A 13,185-nucleotide genomic window follows, 5' to 3' on the forward strand; every position below is an offset into this window, starting at 1 on the left:
TGCACACAAGGAGACACTGAGCTGGTACAGACTCATACCACACCTTAGGCTGCTTCATGCCATGTCCTGGGCTGCAGCCAGAGCAGGCAGAGCAGCGGCACAGGGAGGGGATTCTGCCCCTCTGCTCTGCTCAGACCTCACCTGCAGCACTGCCTCCAGCTCTGGGGAACACAGCACAAGGACCTGGAGCTGCTGGAGAGGGGCCAGAGGAGGCCACCAAGATGATCAGAGGCTGCAGACCCTCTGCTGTGGGGACAGGCTGGGAGAGTTGGGGCTGTGCAGCCTGTGGAAAAGAAGGCTGCAGGGAGACCTCAGAGCAGTCTACCAGCACCTGCAGGGGCTCCAGGAGAGCTGGGGAAGGACAAGGGCTGGGAGTGCCAGGACAAGAGACAATGACTTTGAGCTGGGAGAGAGGAGAGTGAGAGTGGAGAAGAGGAAGAAATTCTTGGGAGTAAGGGTGGGGAGAGACTGGCACAGGCTGCCCAGGGAGGCTGTGGCTGTGCCCTGCCTGGAGGTGTTGAAGGCCAGGCTGGATGAGGGCTTGAGCAGCCTGTGCTGGTGGGAGGTGTCCCTGGGCATGGCAGGGGCTTGGAGCTGGATGATGTTGCAGGTCCCTTCTAGCCCAACCCATTCGGTGCTTCTATGATTCACCAATTTTGAGAGAGGAGATGAGGGGGGAAGGGCTGAGTGAGAAACAGCAGTGGAAGGAGGAGCAGCCTGCCAGTCTGAAGCACATTGCCATACACACAACCAAGCTGTGAACTGATTGCCTCAGGGCTTAGAGGAACTTGAGAGGATCACAGAATGAAGCTGAGCTTAGATCCGCGCTGGCAATGTTTGTACAGCTCAGAGCGTGGACGTGGCTTCCCACGGGCAGGGAGATGGACTGGCAGCATTTTGGTATGCCCCAGGATGGTGCTTTTGTGGTCTGATCACACATCAGAAACCCTTCAGGAGAACGTAGAAACCCTCTTCTGGCTTTTCTGCTGGAGGTTTCAGAAGCCTTTCATGAGCTGCTTCTGGAGAGATCCCAGCCAGGGCTGGAGAAGAGGATGGACAGTGGTAGGAAATGCAAAGCTGGGACAGTGCTGGCTGCTGGCACAGATGTTACACATGGGGAAGGGATGGGGTAGCACCCAGAGATGGACCCAGATGTAGGAAGAGCCAGATGCTGAAACATGTCTCCAGAGCAGCTGGGGTCCCTCAGAAGAGAGGGGACTAAGAACTGAGTCACACCCAGAAGCAGCCCCTTCACCTGTCCCTGCATGCTGGCATGTCCTGGCTGCAGGAGTCGGAGTCACCTCTCACTCTGTAGAGGGATCCTGCACAGGATCTCAGCTCTGCTGCTCTTGGACCTACTTCTTGTGGCCTTGCAGTGCTCAAGTGGGCAACCAGAGAGCTGGGGACAGGGTTTTGAGCAGGGCTTGTGGTGACAGGACAAGGGGGGAGGGTTTGAACTGACAGAGGGAGATTGAGAGTGGAGAGAAGGGAGAAATGTTTGTCCCTGAGGATGGGGAGAGCCTGGCCCAGGCTGGGCAGAGAGGTGGGAGCTGCCCCATGGCTGGTACCAGTGCAGGTCAGGCTGTCTGGGGCTGTGTTGCAGATGTCCCTGCTGGCTGCAGGGGGTTGGACTGGACGAGCTTTGAAGGTGCCTTCCCACCCATAGCAGTCTGAGATGCCATTGATAGCTGCAGTTACCCTAACAGTGACTGCAGTGCCCTCCTGGTGAGCCTTGGCTCTGCGAGCAGTGCCACTCAGCCCCAAGCACTGGCAGGCAATGCCACCCTGCTCCAGAGGCTCACGTGGCACCAAGCAAGAGCTCAGCTCTTGGCTGCACAGCACACTTCAGCAGCTGCTGCCTTCACGAGGGCGTTGTGCCTCTGGAGCTGCACCAGCAGAGGTGCCACAGATGGGCATGTCTGAGCACAGATGGCTGTCACCCCACCAGGGAGTCCTAGGGAAGGTAGGTCAGCTCCTCCTGAGAGAGATGTGTGCAGCCATGGCTGTGCCCAGCTGCTCTGCTGGCCTGCAGCAGGGCTGTGCTGCCTGGGGCGGATGGAGCTCCTGCTGCTGCAAGGTGAGTGGTGCTTGCAGAAGCCTTCTAGGAACAACACAGGAGGTCCTTCACTCTTGCTGGCTTCAGGAGGATCAGAAAACAGCCCAGCAGGGCTGTGAGGGCATTTTAAAATGGGCACCTGAGGGTTTCCATCTCTTGCCCTGGCTACAAAGTGTCCTAAGGACTCAGGAGAAGCTGAGGAGAAGCTGTGGGGGGCTCAAAGCTTTGGGGGAAATGTGCAAATGAATTCTCTGCAGTCAGAAAACACAGACAGAAAGGGACTGATGACAACTTAGGCAGTCAGGGAATCATGGAAGTGTTTAGGTTGGAAAAGGCCTCTGAGACCATCCAGTCCAACCAGCAACCCAACCCCACCGTGGCCATTAAAACATGGCCTCAGGTGCCATGGCCACACCTTGCTGCAACACCTCCAGGCATGGGGACTCCACCACCTCCCTGGGCAGCCTCTGCCAATGCCTGAGAACCCCTTCAGTGAAGGACTTCTTCCTAAGATCCAACCTGAACCCCCCTTGGTACAACTTGAGGCCATCTCCTCTTTTTGTATCTCTTGTTACTTCACAGAATCCATGTCAGGGCCTGGAAGGGACCTCTGGAGCAACCCCTGCCAGAGCAGGGTCACCTAGGGCAGGTCACACAGGAACACACCTAGGCAGGTTTTGACTCTCTCCAGAGAGGGAGACTCCACAACCCCCCTGAGCAACCTGTTCCAGGACTCTGTCACCCTCACAGTGAGAAAATTCCTCCTCATGTTTCCATGGAACTTCCTATGCCTCAGCTTCCACCATTGCCCCTTGTCCTGTCACTGGGCATCACCCAGCAGAGCCTGGCCCCAGCCTCTGGGTAATCACCTCTATGTATTTATCAACAGTAATGAGGTCAACAGTAATGAGGGGGTTGAACAGACCAACCCCCACCTCTCTACAACCTCCTTGCAGGCAGCTGCAGAGATACAGGAGGTCTCCCCTCAGCCTCTTCCTCTCACTGCGTTTCTCACAGAACCATAGAATGCAGCAGGTGGGAAGGGAGCTGTAGAGGGCATCTTGTCCAGCACCCATGGGCACATCCTCAGCTACATCAGGTAGCTCAGGGCCACGTCAAGTCTGACCTTGAATGTCTCCAGGGATGGAGCCTCCAGCACCTCCTTGGGCAACCTGTTGCAGTGCTCCAGCACCCTCACAGTCCAAAACTCCTTCCCATGCAGTTTTTTACTTCTCCTGTCCTTCAAAGTTTGTCCTTCTGAAACTTTGCACCTTGTTGAGTCTGGACTCACTCCTTTGCTCCAGTAATTTCCCACCCTTGTAAGTACAGATGCTAAAGGAGCTGCTAATTGCTAGTCAGATGGCAGCCTCTGCTTTGACAGATTCATTACAAAGCCTGGCTCCTGGACCTGCAGTTTCTTCTCCCAGACTCTTAATATTCTGGGATAGAGATGATCTGGCCCTGCCAGTGGAGCACATCATGTTCTTTGATCTGATTTTTCCTTCTATTTTTATTAAAGCTTGTTTTCAAGCACAGGCCTGTGTGTGGGTGTCTCAGCCAGCCCTCAAGGACACCACGACTTCCAGCCCTGACAGGGAGCCGCCACTGGGACTCTCACAGACAACATATTCCAGAGCCAACTGCACCAGGTCCAACAAGTCAAAGCCAAGGGACCTGCAGCTGGGTCAGGCCAAGCTCAGGCACAAATCCAGGCTGAGTGCAGAGAGGGTTGAGAGCAGGACTGAAGAAAGAGCCTTGGGGGTGTTGGGTGCTGAGCAGCTCCCCAGGAGCCAGCAGTGCCCTCCTGCAGCCCTAAGGCAGCTGTGTGCTGGCTGCAGCCAGAGGAGTGTGGGCAGCAGGGCAGGAGAGGATTCTGCTCCTTGGCTCTGCTCTGCTCAGACCTCACCTCCAATCCTGCCTCCAGCTCTGGTGTCCCCAGCAGGAGAAGGACACAGAGCTGCTGGAGAGAGTGCAGAGGAGGCCACAAAGATGCTGCAAGGGCTGGAGCAGCTCTGCTGTGAGCACAGGCTGAGGGAGCTGGGGGTGTGCAGTCTGGAGAGGAGACTCTGGGGGACCTTAGAGCTGCCTGCCAGTGCCTGAAGGGATCCTGCAGGAAGGCTGCAGAGAGACTTTCCTCAGGGTGAGTGGAAACAGGCCAAGGGGAAATGGTTTGGAGCTGAGGCAGAGCAGGGTTCGAGTGGAGCTAAGGAGGAAGTTCTTCAGTGTGAGGATGGTGAGAGTCTGGAACAGGCTGTTCAGGGAGGCTGTGGCTGCCTCCTGCCTGGGGGTGTCCAAGCCGAGGCTGGATGAGGCCTTCAGCAACCTGGGCTAGGTGAGACATGTCCCTCTCCATGGCAGGGAGGTTAGAGTAGATGGTCTCTACAGTCCCTTCCAACTTAAGCCATTCACTGATCCCATGATTCCTGGGAGAGAGGAACTTGGGAAGGCACTGCCACTGGAATGGCCCAGCCCTGGCTTCTGGACCTGCTGGCAGCAGGATTCATCTTCACAAGCTCACAGATCTCAGGTGTTGGAAAGGACCCAAAGAGATCATCGAGTCCAACCCCCCTGACAGAGCAGGGCCACACAATCTAGCTCAGGGCACACAGGAACACATCCAGACAGGCCTTGAAAGGCTCCAGAGGAGACAACTCCACAACCTCTCTGGGCAGCCTGTGCCAGTGCTCTGGGACCCTTACAGTCAAGAAGTTGCCCTTTGTGTTGAGCTGGAACCTCCTGTGCTGCAGCTTCCATCCACTGCTCCTTGTCCTATCCCAGGGAGCAGTGAGCAGAGCCTGTCCCCCTCTGAACTCTGTCTTGTAACCAGCTCCTAATCCACCTCACTGCCTGCCCTTCCATCCCACACCTCCTGAGCTTGCTCACAAGGATGTTATTGGAGACAGTGTCAGAAGCCTTGCTAAGGTGAAGGTAGCCTACATCCACTGCTCTGCCTGCATCTACCCATTCAGTTATGGCATCACAGAGTGCTATCTTCCAAGAGAGCTGCACAATGGGAAGGAAGAGACTCTTCAGGCAAGTGTGGGGCATTTTACTTCAGCTGCCCCTCATCTTAGGAACCTTCCACCCAACCTCAGCTGCAAGGGGAAGAGCCCTGCTGCACATCCAGGCCATCTGCCAGCTCTGGCACCTTGCCATGTCCTGTCAGCAAAGCTACTGAATCAGAGATTCAGAGAAGTACTTTGGCTGGAAGGGATGTTTGAGATCACCCTGTCCAACACTGCCCCAGCACTGCCAGGGCACCACCAACCCAGGGCCCTCAGCACCACATCTCCATGGCTTTTAAACCCTTCCAGGAATGGGGACTCCACCACTGCCCTGGGCAGCCTGGACAGCTCTTTGGGGGAACAAATTGTTCATCATGGCCAACCTGAACCAGCCCTGCTGCAACTTGAGGCCATTTCCTCTTGTCAGATGGATTGTTCCTTGGCAGCAGAGCCCAACCCCTGCCAGACTGCAGCCTCCTCTCAGGATGCTGCAGAGAGCACTGAGGTCACAGTATCACAGTATCATCAGGTCTACCCTCAGCCTCCTCTTCTCCAGGCTGAACATTCCCATATCCCTCAGCTGCTCCTGGCCAGACTTGTCCTGCATTCCTTTCATCATTATCAGTGAGGATACAAAACCTGTGACAGTGTTTCCTCTGCCATGGGGGATGCTGAGCTGTCCCTTGCACATCTGCTTCCCTTTTCATGCTCCCTGCTCCTTCCTGTGGGTCTACAGAGCACCACGACACTGGGACTGCACAGCTGACACCACCTGCTGGAAGAGAACCTTCTGCCCCTTCTCTCTGCCTCCCTTTCTGAAGGACACGAAGACAATTTGCTCTGCTGTTCAGAGCCTCTCAGCTGTGACCTCTCTAGAGACCAAACCTTTGCAGGCCACTGCTTGCTGGGGACCAACAAAGAGCTATGGCCCATGTGCAGCACAACAAAGCTGGCCAAGAGGTTTCTGGTACATTTGGCCACAGGCAGAAGAAGTCACTTTGTCAGAGGGAAACCTCACACCAAGAGCTGACCTCTCTAACTTCCTTTTTCTGTTCCCTTTTTTGTTTTCTTTAAGATATTCTGGGACAGTCACACACTTCACACTGCTCTTTGCAGCATAATGAATCCCCTCTCTGCTTTCTCCCCCCACAGCCACTGTTGGCTAAAAAGTGGAAGTTAAAGAGGGTCAAAATAAAGATTCATAGACTGACAGAATGAGCTGGGTTGGAAAGGACCTCCAACATCACCTGGTTCTGACCTCTGCTGCCATGGCCAGGGACATCTCCCACCAGCACAGGCTGCTCAAGGCCTCAGCCAGCCTGGCCTTGAGCACCTCCAGGCAGGACACATCCACAGCCCTCCTGGGCAGCCTGTGCCAGGCTCTCACCAAAATCACTCCCAAGAATTTCTTACTCATCTCCACTCTCAATCTGCCCTGCTCTTGTTTCAAACCATTGCCCTTTTATCCTACCACTACAGCCCCCTCTGAACAGTCCCTCCTGAGCTCTCCTTCAGGTACTGGAAGGCTGCTCTGAGGTTCCCCTGGAGCCTTCTCTTCTCCAGGCTGCACAGCCCCAACTCTCCCAGCCTGGCCCCACGGCAGAGGCTCTGCAGCCTCTGATCATCTTGGTGGCATCCTCTGGCCATGCTGCAGCAGTTCCATGTGCCTGATGAACACCTGCTGCTCCCTGCACCACCCTCAGCAGCTCAGGGTGATGTGGTGCCCTCCCCACTGTGCTCAGCATCCTGGCCCTGCCACCATGGCTGCTCAGAGACCATACCTGCAGGATGACCCAGTGACCCTCCTTGACAGCCAGCTCCAGAGCTCGTTCAGCAACTACCTCTTGGCCTTGCCCAAGGGAAACATTGTGGAGGTTGTTGTTGTTGAAGGTGTACCCAAGCTTCCTTCCTGGAATTGAGAGGGAAAGAGTCACATTCAGCATCCTCACCTGCTTGGCCACACAGCACAGCTCAGCATCAGCAGCCAGCCACAGCTCAGCCTCATTTTCCTGAGGTACCCAATGCCAGGACAAGGGGCATTGGGCACAGACTGGAAACCAGCAGGTTCCATTTAAACAGGAGGAGAAAGTTGTTTGGTGTGAGGGTGCTGGAGGCCTGGAGCAGGCTGCCCAGAGAGGTTGTGGAGCCTCCTTGTGTGGAGAGCTTCCAAACCCTGCTGGGCATTGTGCTGCTGTGAGTGCCCTGCTGGAGCAGGGGGCTTGGACTGGATGATCTCCAGAGGTCCCTTCCCACCCCCACCTTGCTCAGATTATCACAAATGCTCCCAGAAGAGCTGTCTCAGCTCTTATCTCTCACACACTGCCTGCCAAAGCACTGAAACCAGCAGAGGCTTCTCCCAACCTACTTTTAATTACAGAGCTCCATCCCACAAAGGTACAATAATATGCATCAGTACAAAGCTGTTCTTGTTTAAAGAACATTATTCTCCTGCAACCCGGTGTGAAAATACATTTTAGAGTGATAGGAAATGAAAATAATTTCCTGCTGCTTCACCAGGCTGTGAACAAGCCATAGCTGGGTGGGGACAGGCAGCCTGGGACAGCCCAGCAGCAGCAGCAAGGCTAAGAAGCTCTTCAGCTGTGAGCAGGCAGCTGCCATCAGCTCTGTGACAGCTTCCTGTGGCCTTGTGCCTGACAGGTCTCACAGAGTCACAGATTACATCAGGAAGGGACCCTCCAAGGTCATCTAGTCCAACCACTCTGCAGTCAGCAGGGACACCCTCACCAGGGCAGGCTGCCCAGGGCCACACCAAGTTTGTCCTTGAACACCTCCAAGCAGGGGGCAGCCACAACCTCCCTGGGCAACCTGTGCCAGTCTCCCCTCACCCTCACTGCCAAGAATTTCTTCATCCTCACTCTCAATCTCATCTCTCCCAGCTCAAGGCTACTGTCTGCTCCAATCTCTTCTCAAAAGTCCCTCCCCAGCTCTCCTGGAGCCCCTTCAGGCACTGAAGCTGCTCTGAGGTCTACCTGGAGCCTGCTCTTCTCCAGGCTGCACAGCCCCAACTCTCCCAACCCATTCCCATAGCAGAAGTTCTCCAGCCCTCTGATCACCTTGGTGGCCTCGTCTGGACCCTCTCCAGCAACTCCAGGTCTCTCTTGTGTTGGGTGCTCCGTATCTGGCCCCAGCCCTGCAGGTGAGGTGTCCCAAGAGCAGAGCAGAAGGGCAGGTTCCCCTCTCTCCCACTCTGCCCACACTGCTTTGGATGCAGCCCAGGCTGCCCTTGGCCTTTTGGGCTGCCACTGCCCACTGCTGGCTCCTGCCCAGCTTCTCCCCCACCAGCACTCCCAGGTCCTTCTCTGCAGGGCTGCTCTCAATCTTATCAGCCCCCAGCCCAGACAAGGATTTTGCTGCCCTGGGTGCAGGACCTTGCACTTCTCCTTGTTGAACCTCAATGAGCTTTAACTATTACAGAATCTTCAGCTGGAGAGGATCTTGAGGCTGGTCTGGTCCAGCCCTTCTCAGCAAAGAGCAGCTGTCTGACAGCCTGGTGGATACCTCTGACAGCAATTATGGGTTGTGAACAAGAGCAGCTCAGAAATCCCTGCAGTGTGAAGCTCAGTGGGAATGCAGGCAGAGCAGGAAAGAGTCAAATTCCATTCAAACTCCAGATGAAGACCCAAAAACCCTTAAGAAAGAAAGAAAAAGGCATACCAACCCCCCCCACCCCTGCCAACAATCACATCCCTTTCACAATAATCTATTTTTAACAGATTACTCCATTATCTGCAAAGAGATGAGGAAAAGAAAAAGCCCAGCCTGTCCTGTCAGGATAATTATGCAGCAGACAAAAGCAGGGCTGTGCTGTGCCTTCAGACAGCATTTGCTTACCATGCTTCTCCACATCCTTCAGTGGGTCAACTCCTGGGGACAGGATGAAGAACATGGGGGTTGCAGGTCCTGATTCCTCAAAGGTTGTGGCGAAGTCCAGGGATCTCCCCACCACGTATTTGCTGCCAAGCTTCTCTTCTACAAAATCCCTGCCAGAAGGAGCAGAGTTTTGCCAGGCTGCTGCAGCAGCTGGGAAAGGAGCTGGTGCTGCAGACACACACTGGCCCTGGGGGCTGCTAAGGCAAAGACATTGGGACCCAAGGGGAAAAAGGAGGACTAAGGGATTTTAGAGAGGGTCTGCAGGCTGGGCTGATGGAGCTGTCACTCAGTAGCAGTGCTGGCACCTGGATAGGGGTAAAATGAAACATGGCACAGCAATGGGCACAGCCTGGAACCCAGGAGGTTCCATCTCCTTCTCTAAAGACTTTCAAAGCCAACCTGGATATGTTCCTGTGTGGCTTGCCCTAGGGGGTCCTGCTTTGGCAGGGGGGGTTAGGCCAAATGATCTCTGGAGGTCCCTTCCAACCCCTAACATTCTGTGATCTATGACCTGAGCAGGAGGAAAAAGTTGTTTGGCGTGAGGGTGCTGAAGGCCTGGGGCAGGCTGCACAGAGAGGTTGTGGAGTGTCCTCCGGAGAGATCCCAAGGCCAGCTGGGCATTGTGCTGCTGGGCATTGTGCTGCTGTGGGTGCCCTGCTGGAGCAGGGGGCTGGGACTGGATCATCTGCAGAGGTCCCTTCCAACCCCCCCATGCTGGGATTCTGAGCTATCTGACAATGAAAAGAAGTGATAAGGGAAAATGTGGAACCTACCAGCCCAGCACCGTGTTCAAGAGCTCCAAGGAGTGGCTGGTTCCTGGCAGAGCTCTCTCAAGAGAAATCACTTCATAGATCCACAGAACCACTTGGGTTGGAAGGGACCTTCAAAATCTGACCTCCCCTGCCATGCCCAGGGACACCTCCCACCAGCACAGACTGCCCAAGGCCACATCCAGCCTGGCCTTCAACACCTCCAGGCAGGGCACAGCCACAGCCTCCCTGGGCAGCCTGTGCCAGTCTCTCCCCACTCTCACTCTCAACAATCTCTTCCTCATCTCCACTCAGTTTCACCTCTCCCAGCTTAAAGCCATTGTCCCTCATCCTGGCACTCCCAGCCCTTGTCCAAAGTCCCTCCCCAGCTCTCCTGCAGCCCCTTCAGATACTGGCAGGCTGCTCTGAGGTCTCCCTGCAGCCTTCTCTTCCCCAGGCTGCACAGCCCCAACTCTCCCAGCCTGTCCCCACAGCAGAGGTTCTGCAGCCTCTGATCATCTCAGTGGCCTCCTCTGGCCCCTCTCCAGCAGCTCCAGGTCCTTCTTGTGCTGGGTTCCCCAGAGCTGGAGGCAGTGCTGCAGGTGAGGTCTGAGCAGGCAGAGGGACAGACTCCCTCCCTGTGCTGCTCTCCCTGCCCTGGCTGCAGCCAGCACAGCTGTCCCTGCACAGCTCCCACCTGACAGCGTAGCTCATGCGGTCCGGCCGCAGGGCTCGCAGCATGCAGAGGTGCTGCAGAGATGATTTATTCTTCCACTCCTGAGGGAACTTCTCCTTTTCAGGACACTCAGACTCAACAAATTTCTTCCAGCGTTTTGCAGAGCCCTCTATGTCCCGATCCAGGTTTCTGAACTCCTCCATGGACGACAGAGCCTGCAAGAGATCAAGGAAGGTCTTCACAGAGCAATTCCATCTGCCTCTGAGCCTCGCTCCTGGCATTCCTGACTGCTCATCTTCTACTCCACCAGAAGGCTCATAGCTGGAGCCTGGGAGCCACTGCTCACCCCCGGGGCCAGGCTTTGTCCAGCCTTCTTTTGCCAAGCCTGTTGGCAGCAGTGTCACACAAACAGGAGCCCACACAGGCCACTGGCAAGGCCATGGGAAAGCCTGGCTGAGGGAGGAAGGTCCTCAGAACCTAGCCCTGTCTAAAGCCTCCCACAGGGTGGCAGCTCTGGAACCCTGCTGCAAGCAAGAGCCTGTCCTAATGTCCTGACCCACAGCACTGCAATGCTCCACCCTGCGGTGAGCTGAGGCAGAGCCCATCCTGCTCAGAGCTGTCCCTGCCCAGCTCAGGCTGTGCTCTCTGAGGCACTTTCTGCACTTCAGGGCAGCTTGGCACAGCCAGGGGCTGCTGCTAGCAGGCAGGAGCTGATGGGGACACCTCCTGACAAGGGCTGGGATGCAGAAAACCCCTGCCTTGGACTGGCTCTTGGACACACCAAGGGCACTGCCACAGCTTGTGCCACTCCAGCCACTCTGTCCCCAATCTGTAGCCTGCATGGGGTTGTTGTGGCCAAAGTGTAGACAGAAAGTGTGTCCCAGGTGACAAGCCCTTGCTACTCAGAGTTGTCCCAGAAATGCCTGGTTTGGAGGGGAGCTGGGAATGTTGAGCCTGTGTATGCAGCAGAGCACATCAGTGGCACTCCTGGGAGCCATGAGACAGCAGAGAATGGAGCTGCCAAACTCCTAGCTGGGGGAAGAGGGCTCTTGGGCCCAGAGTGCTCCTGCTCAGTGCTAGGCACAGGCATGGCCAGGCCCTGCTCACCCAGTCTGGGCTTTCAGGCATTTCACAGCTGCAGTATTAACTCTCTTCACCTTTACACACAGGCACTGCTTCCTCTCTCCCCTCTTCCCCAGGCAGTGTCTCCCACAGAGAGCACTGAGACTTCCCCTGAGCTCCTGCTGATCATGGAGCCACAGACCTCACCCTGCACCTGGCTGCCTGCTTCTTGCCCACTGCCCTGCACAACAAATCCCAGAACCCCAGCATGGAGGGGTGGGAAGGGACCTCTGGAGGTCATCCAGTCCTACCCCTTGCTCCAGTAGGGCACCCACAGCAGCTTGCCCAGCAGCACAGTGCCCAGTTGGCCTTGGAAGCTCTCCACACAAGGACACTCCACAACCTCTCTGGGCAGCCTGCTCCAGGCCTCCAGCACCCTCACAACAAACAACTTTCTCCTCCTGCTCAGGTGGAACCTGCTGGGTGCCAGTCTGTGCCTGTTGCCTCTTGTGCTGGCCCTGGGCACCACTGACAAGAGTCTGGCCCCAGCATCTTGCCCCCCACAGCTCCTTCAGCTCTTGCTGAGCATTGCTCAGCTCCCCTCTGGGGCTGCTCTCCTGCAGGCTCTCAGCCCCAGGGCTCTCAGCCTTTGCTCCTCACAGAGCTGCTCCAGGCCCCTCAGCAGCTTTGCAGCCTGCCCTGGACTCTCTCCAGCAGTTCCCTGTGCCTCTTGCACTGGGGAGCCCAGAACTGGACCCAGCACTCCAGAAGTGGCCTCACCAGGGCACTTCTCCATGCAGGCACATTGCTGGCTCTGGGGAGCTTGCACTGCCAGCACTCCCAGGGCCTTCTCCATGGATCTCCTTCCCTGCAGGTCCCCAGTCAGCTGTGCTGCTATGGGAGAAGCTTTCTCCCCAGCCTTCTCCCTTGCTGACCTTCATTCTGTTCCCCCTGCCCAGCTCTCCAGCCTGGCCAGGTCTCCCTGAATGGCAGCACAGCCTGAGGGGTGCCAGCCACTGCTCCCTGCTTCTGCCACCCTCCCACACCCTTCTGAGCCACTGTGAAAAGCAGACCACTCAGATTTCCAGGTGTACAATGTAGTCAGAGACTGACTCCAGGTCTGTAGCAGATGCAGGTAGTCAAAGACCAGCCTCAAGAAGAGCTGAGGAAGACAGAGAAGCCCTGATGCTGACAAGGAGAATGCAGCTCCACTTGTGGCTGGAAAGCAGCAGCTCTAAATGTCATGCAGAGGAGGGAAGAGCTCAAATACTCTTCCATACAAGTGGTGGCAGAAAGCACTGCACAGCTTGTGAGGATCTTCTGGCTTTCTAGCACAACTGTGGCTGAAACAAACATCTTCTGGGAGCTTTGCACAAGCTGATGGTGCAGGCAATTGAAGTGGCAGAGATAAGTCAGGTATGACAGAGAGGCAATGATCCGTTTTCTATGGAAACAGAAACACTGAGAGTGCAGCAGAAGCTTGTTGAAGGGCGGAGGTGTTCCACAGCATTCACACATCACAGACTGGAAGGGACCCCAGGGATCATCTGCTCCAACCTTTCTAGGTCACAGCCCGGTTGGAATGAGCTGTCCCAGCACCCTGCCAGGCTGAGCCCTCAAACTGCCCCATGCAGGGACTCCACCACTTCCCCTGGGAGGTGATTCCAGTGTCAACTGCTCTCACTGTGGAACATTTCCTTCTGCAGCCCAATGGGAATGTCCCCAGCAGTCACTTGTCCCCATCCC

The 13,185-nt window shown here is 56.0% G+C and overlaps 1 protein-coding gene across 3 annotated transcripts in view; it reads right to left on the minus strand.

Moving 5' to 3' along the window:
* The window catches only part of LOC135179399 (dynein axonemal heavy chain 9-like), a 107,711-nt gene that overhangs the window by 26,140 nt on the left and 68,386 nt on the right, over window positions 1–13,185 (minus strand). For all 3 annotated transcript variants that reach the window (XM_064151164.1, XM_064151163.1, XM_064151165.1), the window contains 3 exons: window positions 10,399–10,592; window positions 8,914–9,062; window positions 6,843–6,970 (listed from right to left, as the gene is read on the minus strand). In XM_064151164.1, coding sequence (XP_064007234.1) covers window positions 6,843–6,970; window positions 8,914–9,062; window positions 10,399–10,592 — 471 coding nt within the window. The remainder of the gene's footprint in view (window positions 1–6,842; window positions 6,971–8,913; window positions 9,063–10,398; window positions 10,593–13,185) is intronic.

Source organism: Pogoniulus pusillus, chromosome 11, assembly GCF_015220805.1.
Source record: "Pogoniulus pusillus isolate bPogPus1 chromosome 11, bPogPus1.pri, whole genome shotgun sequence".
NCBI classification, from domain to species: Eukaryota; Metazoa; Chordata; class Aves; order Piciformes; family Lybiidae; genus Pogoniulus; species Pogoniulus pusillus.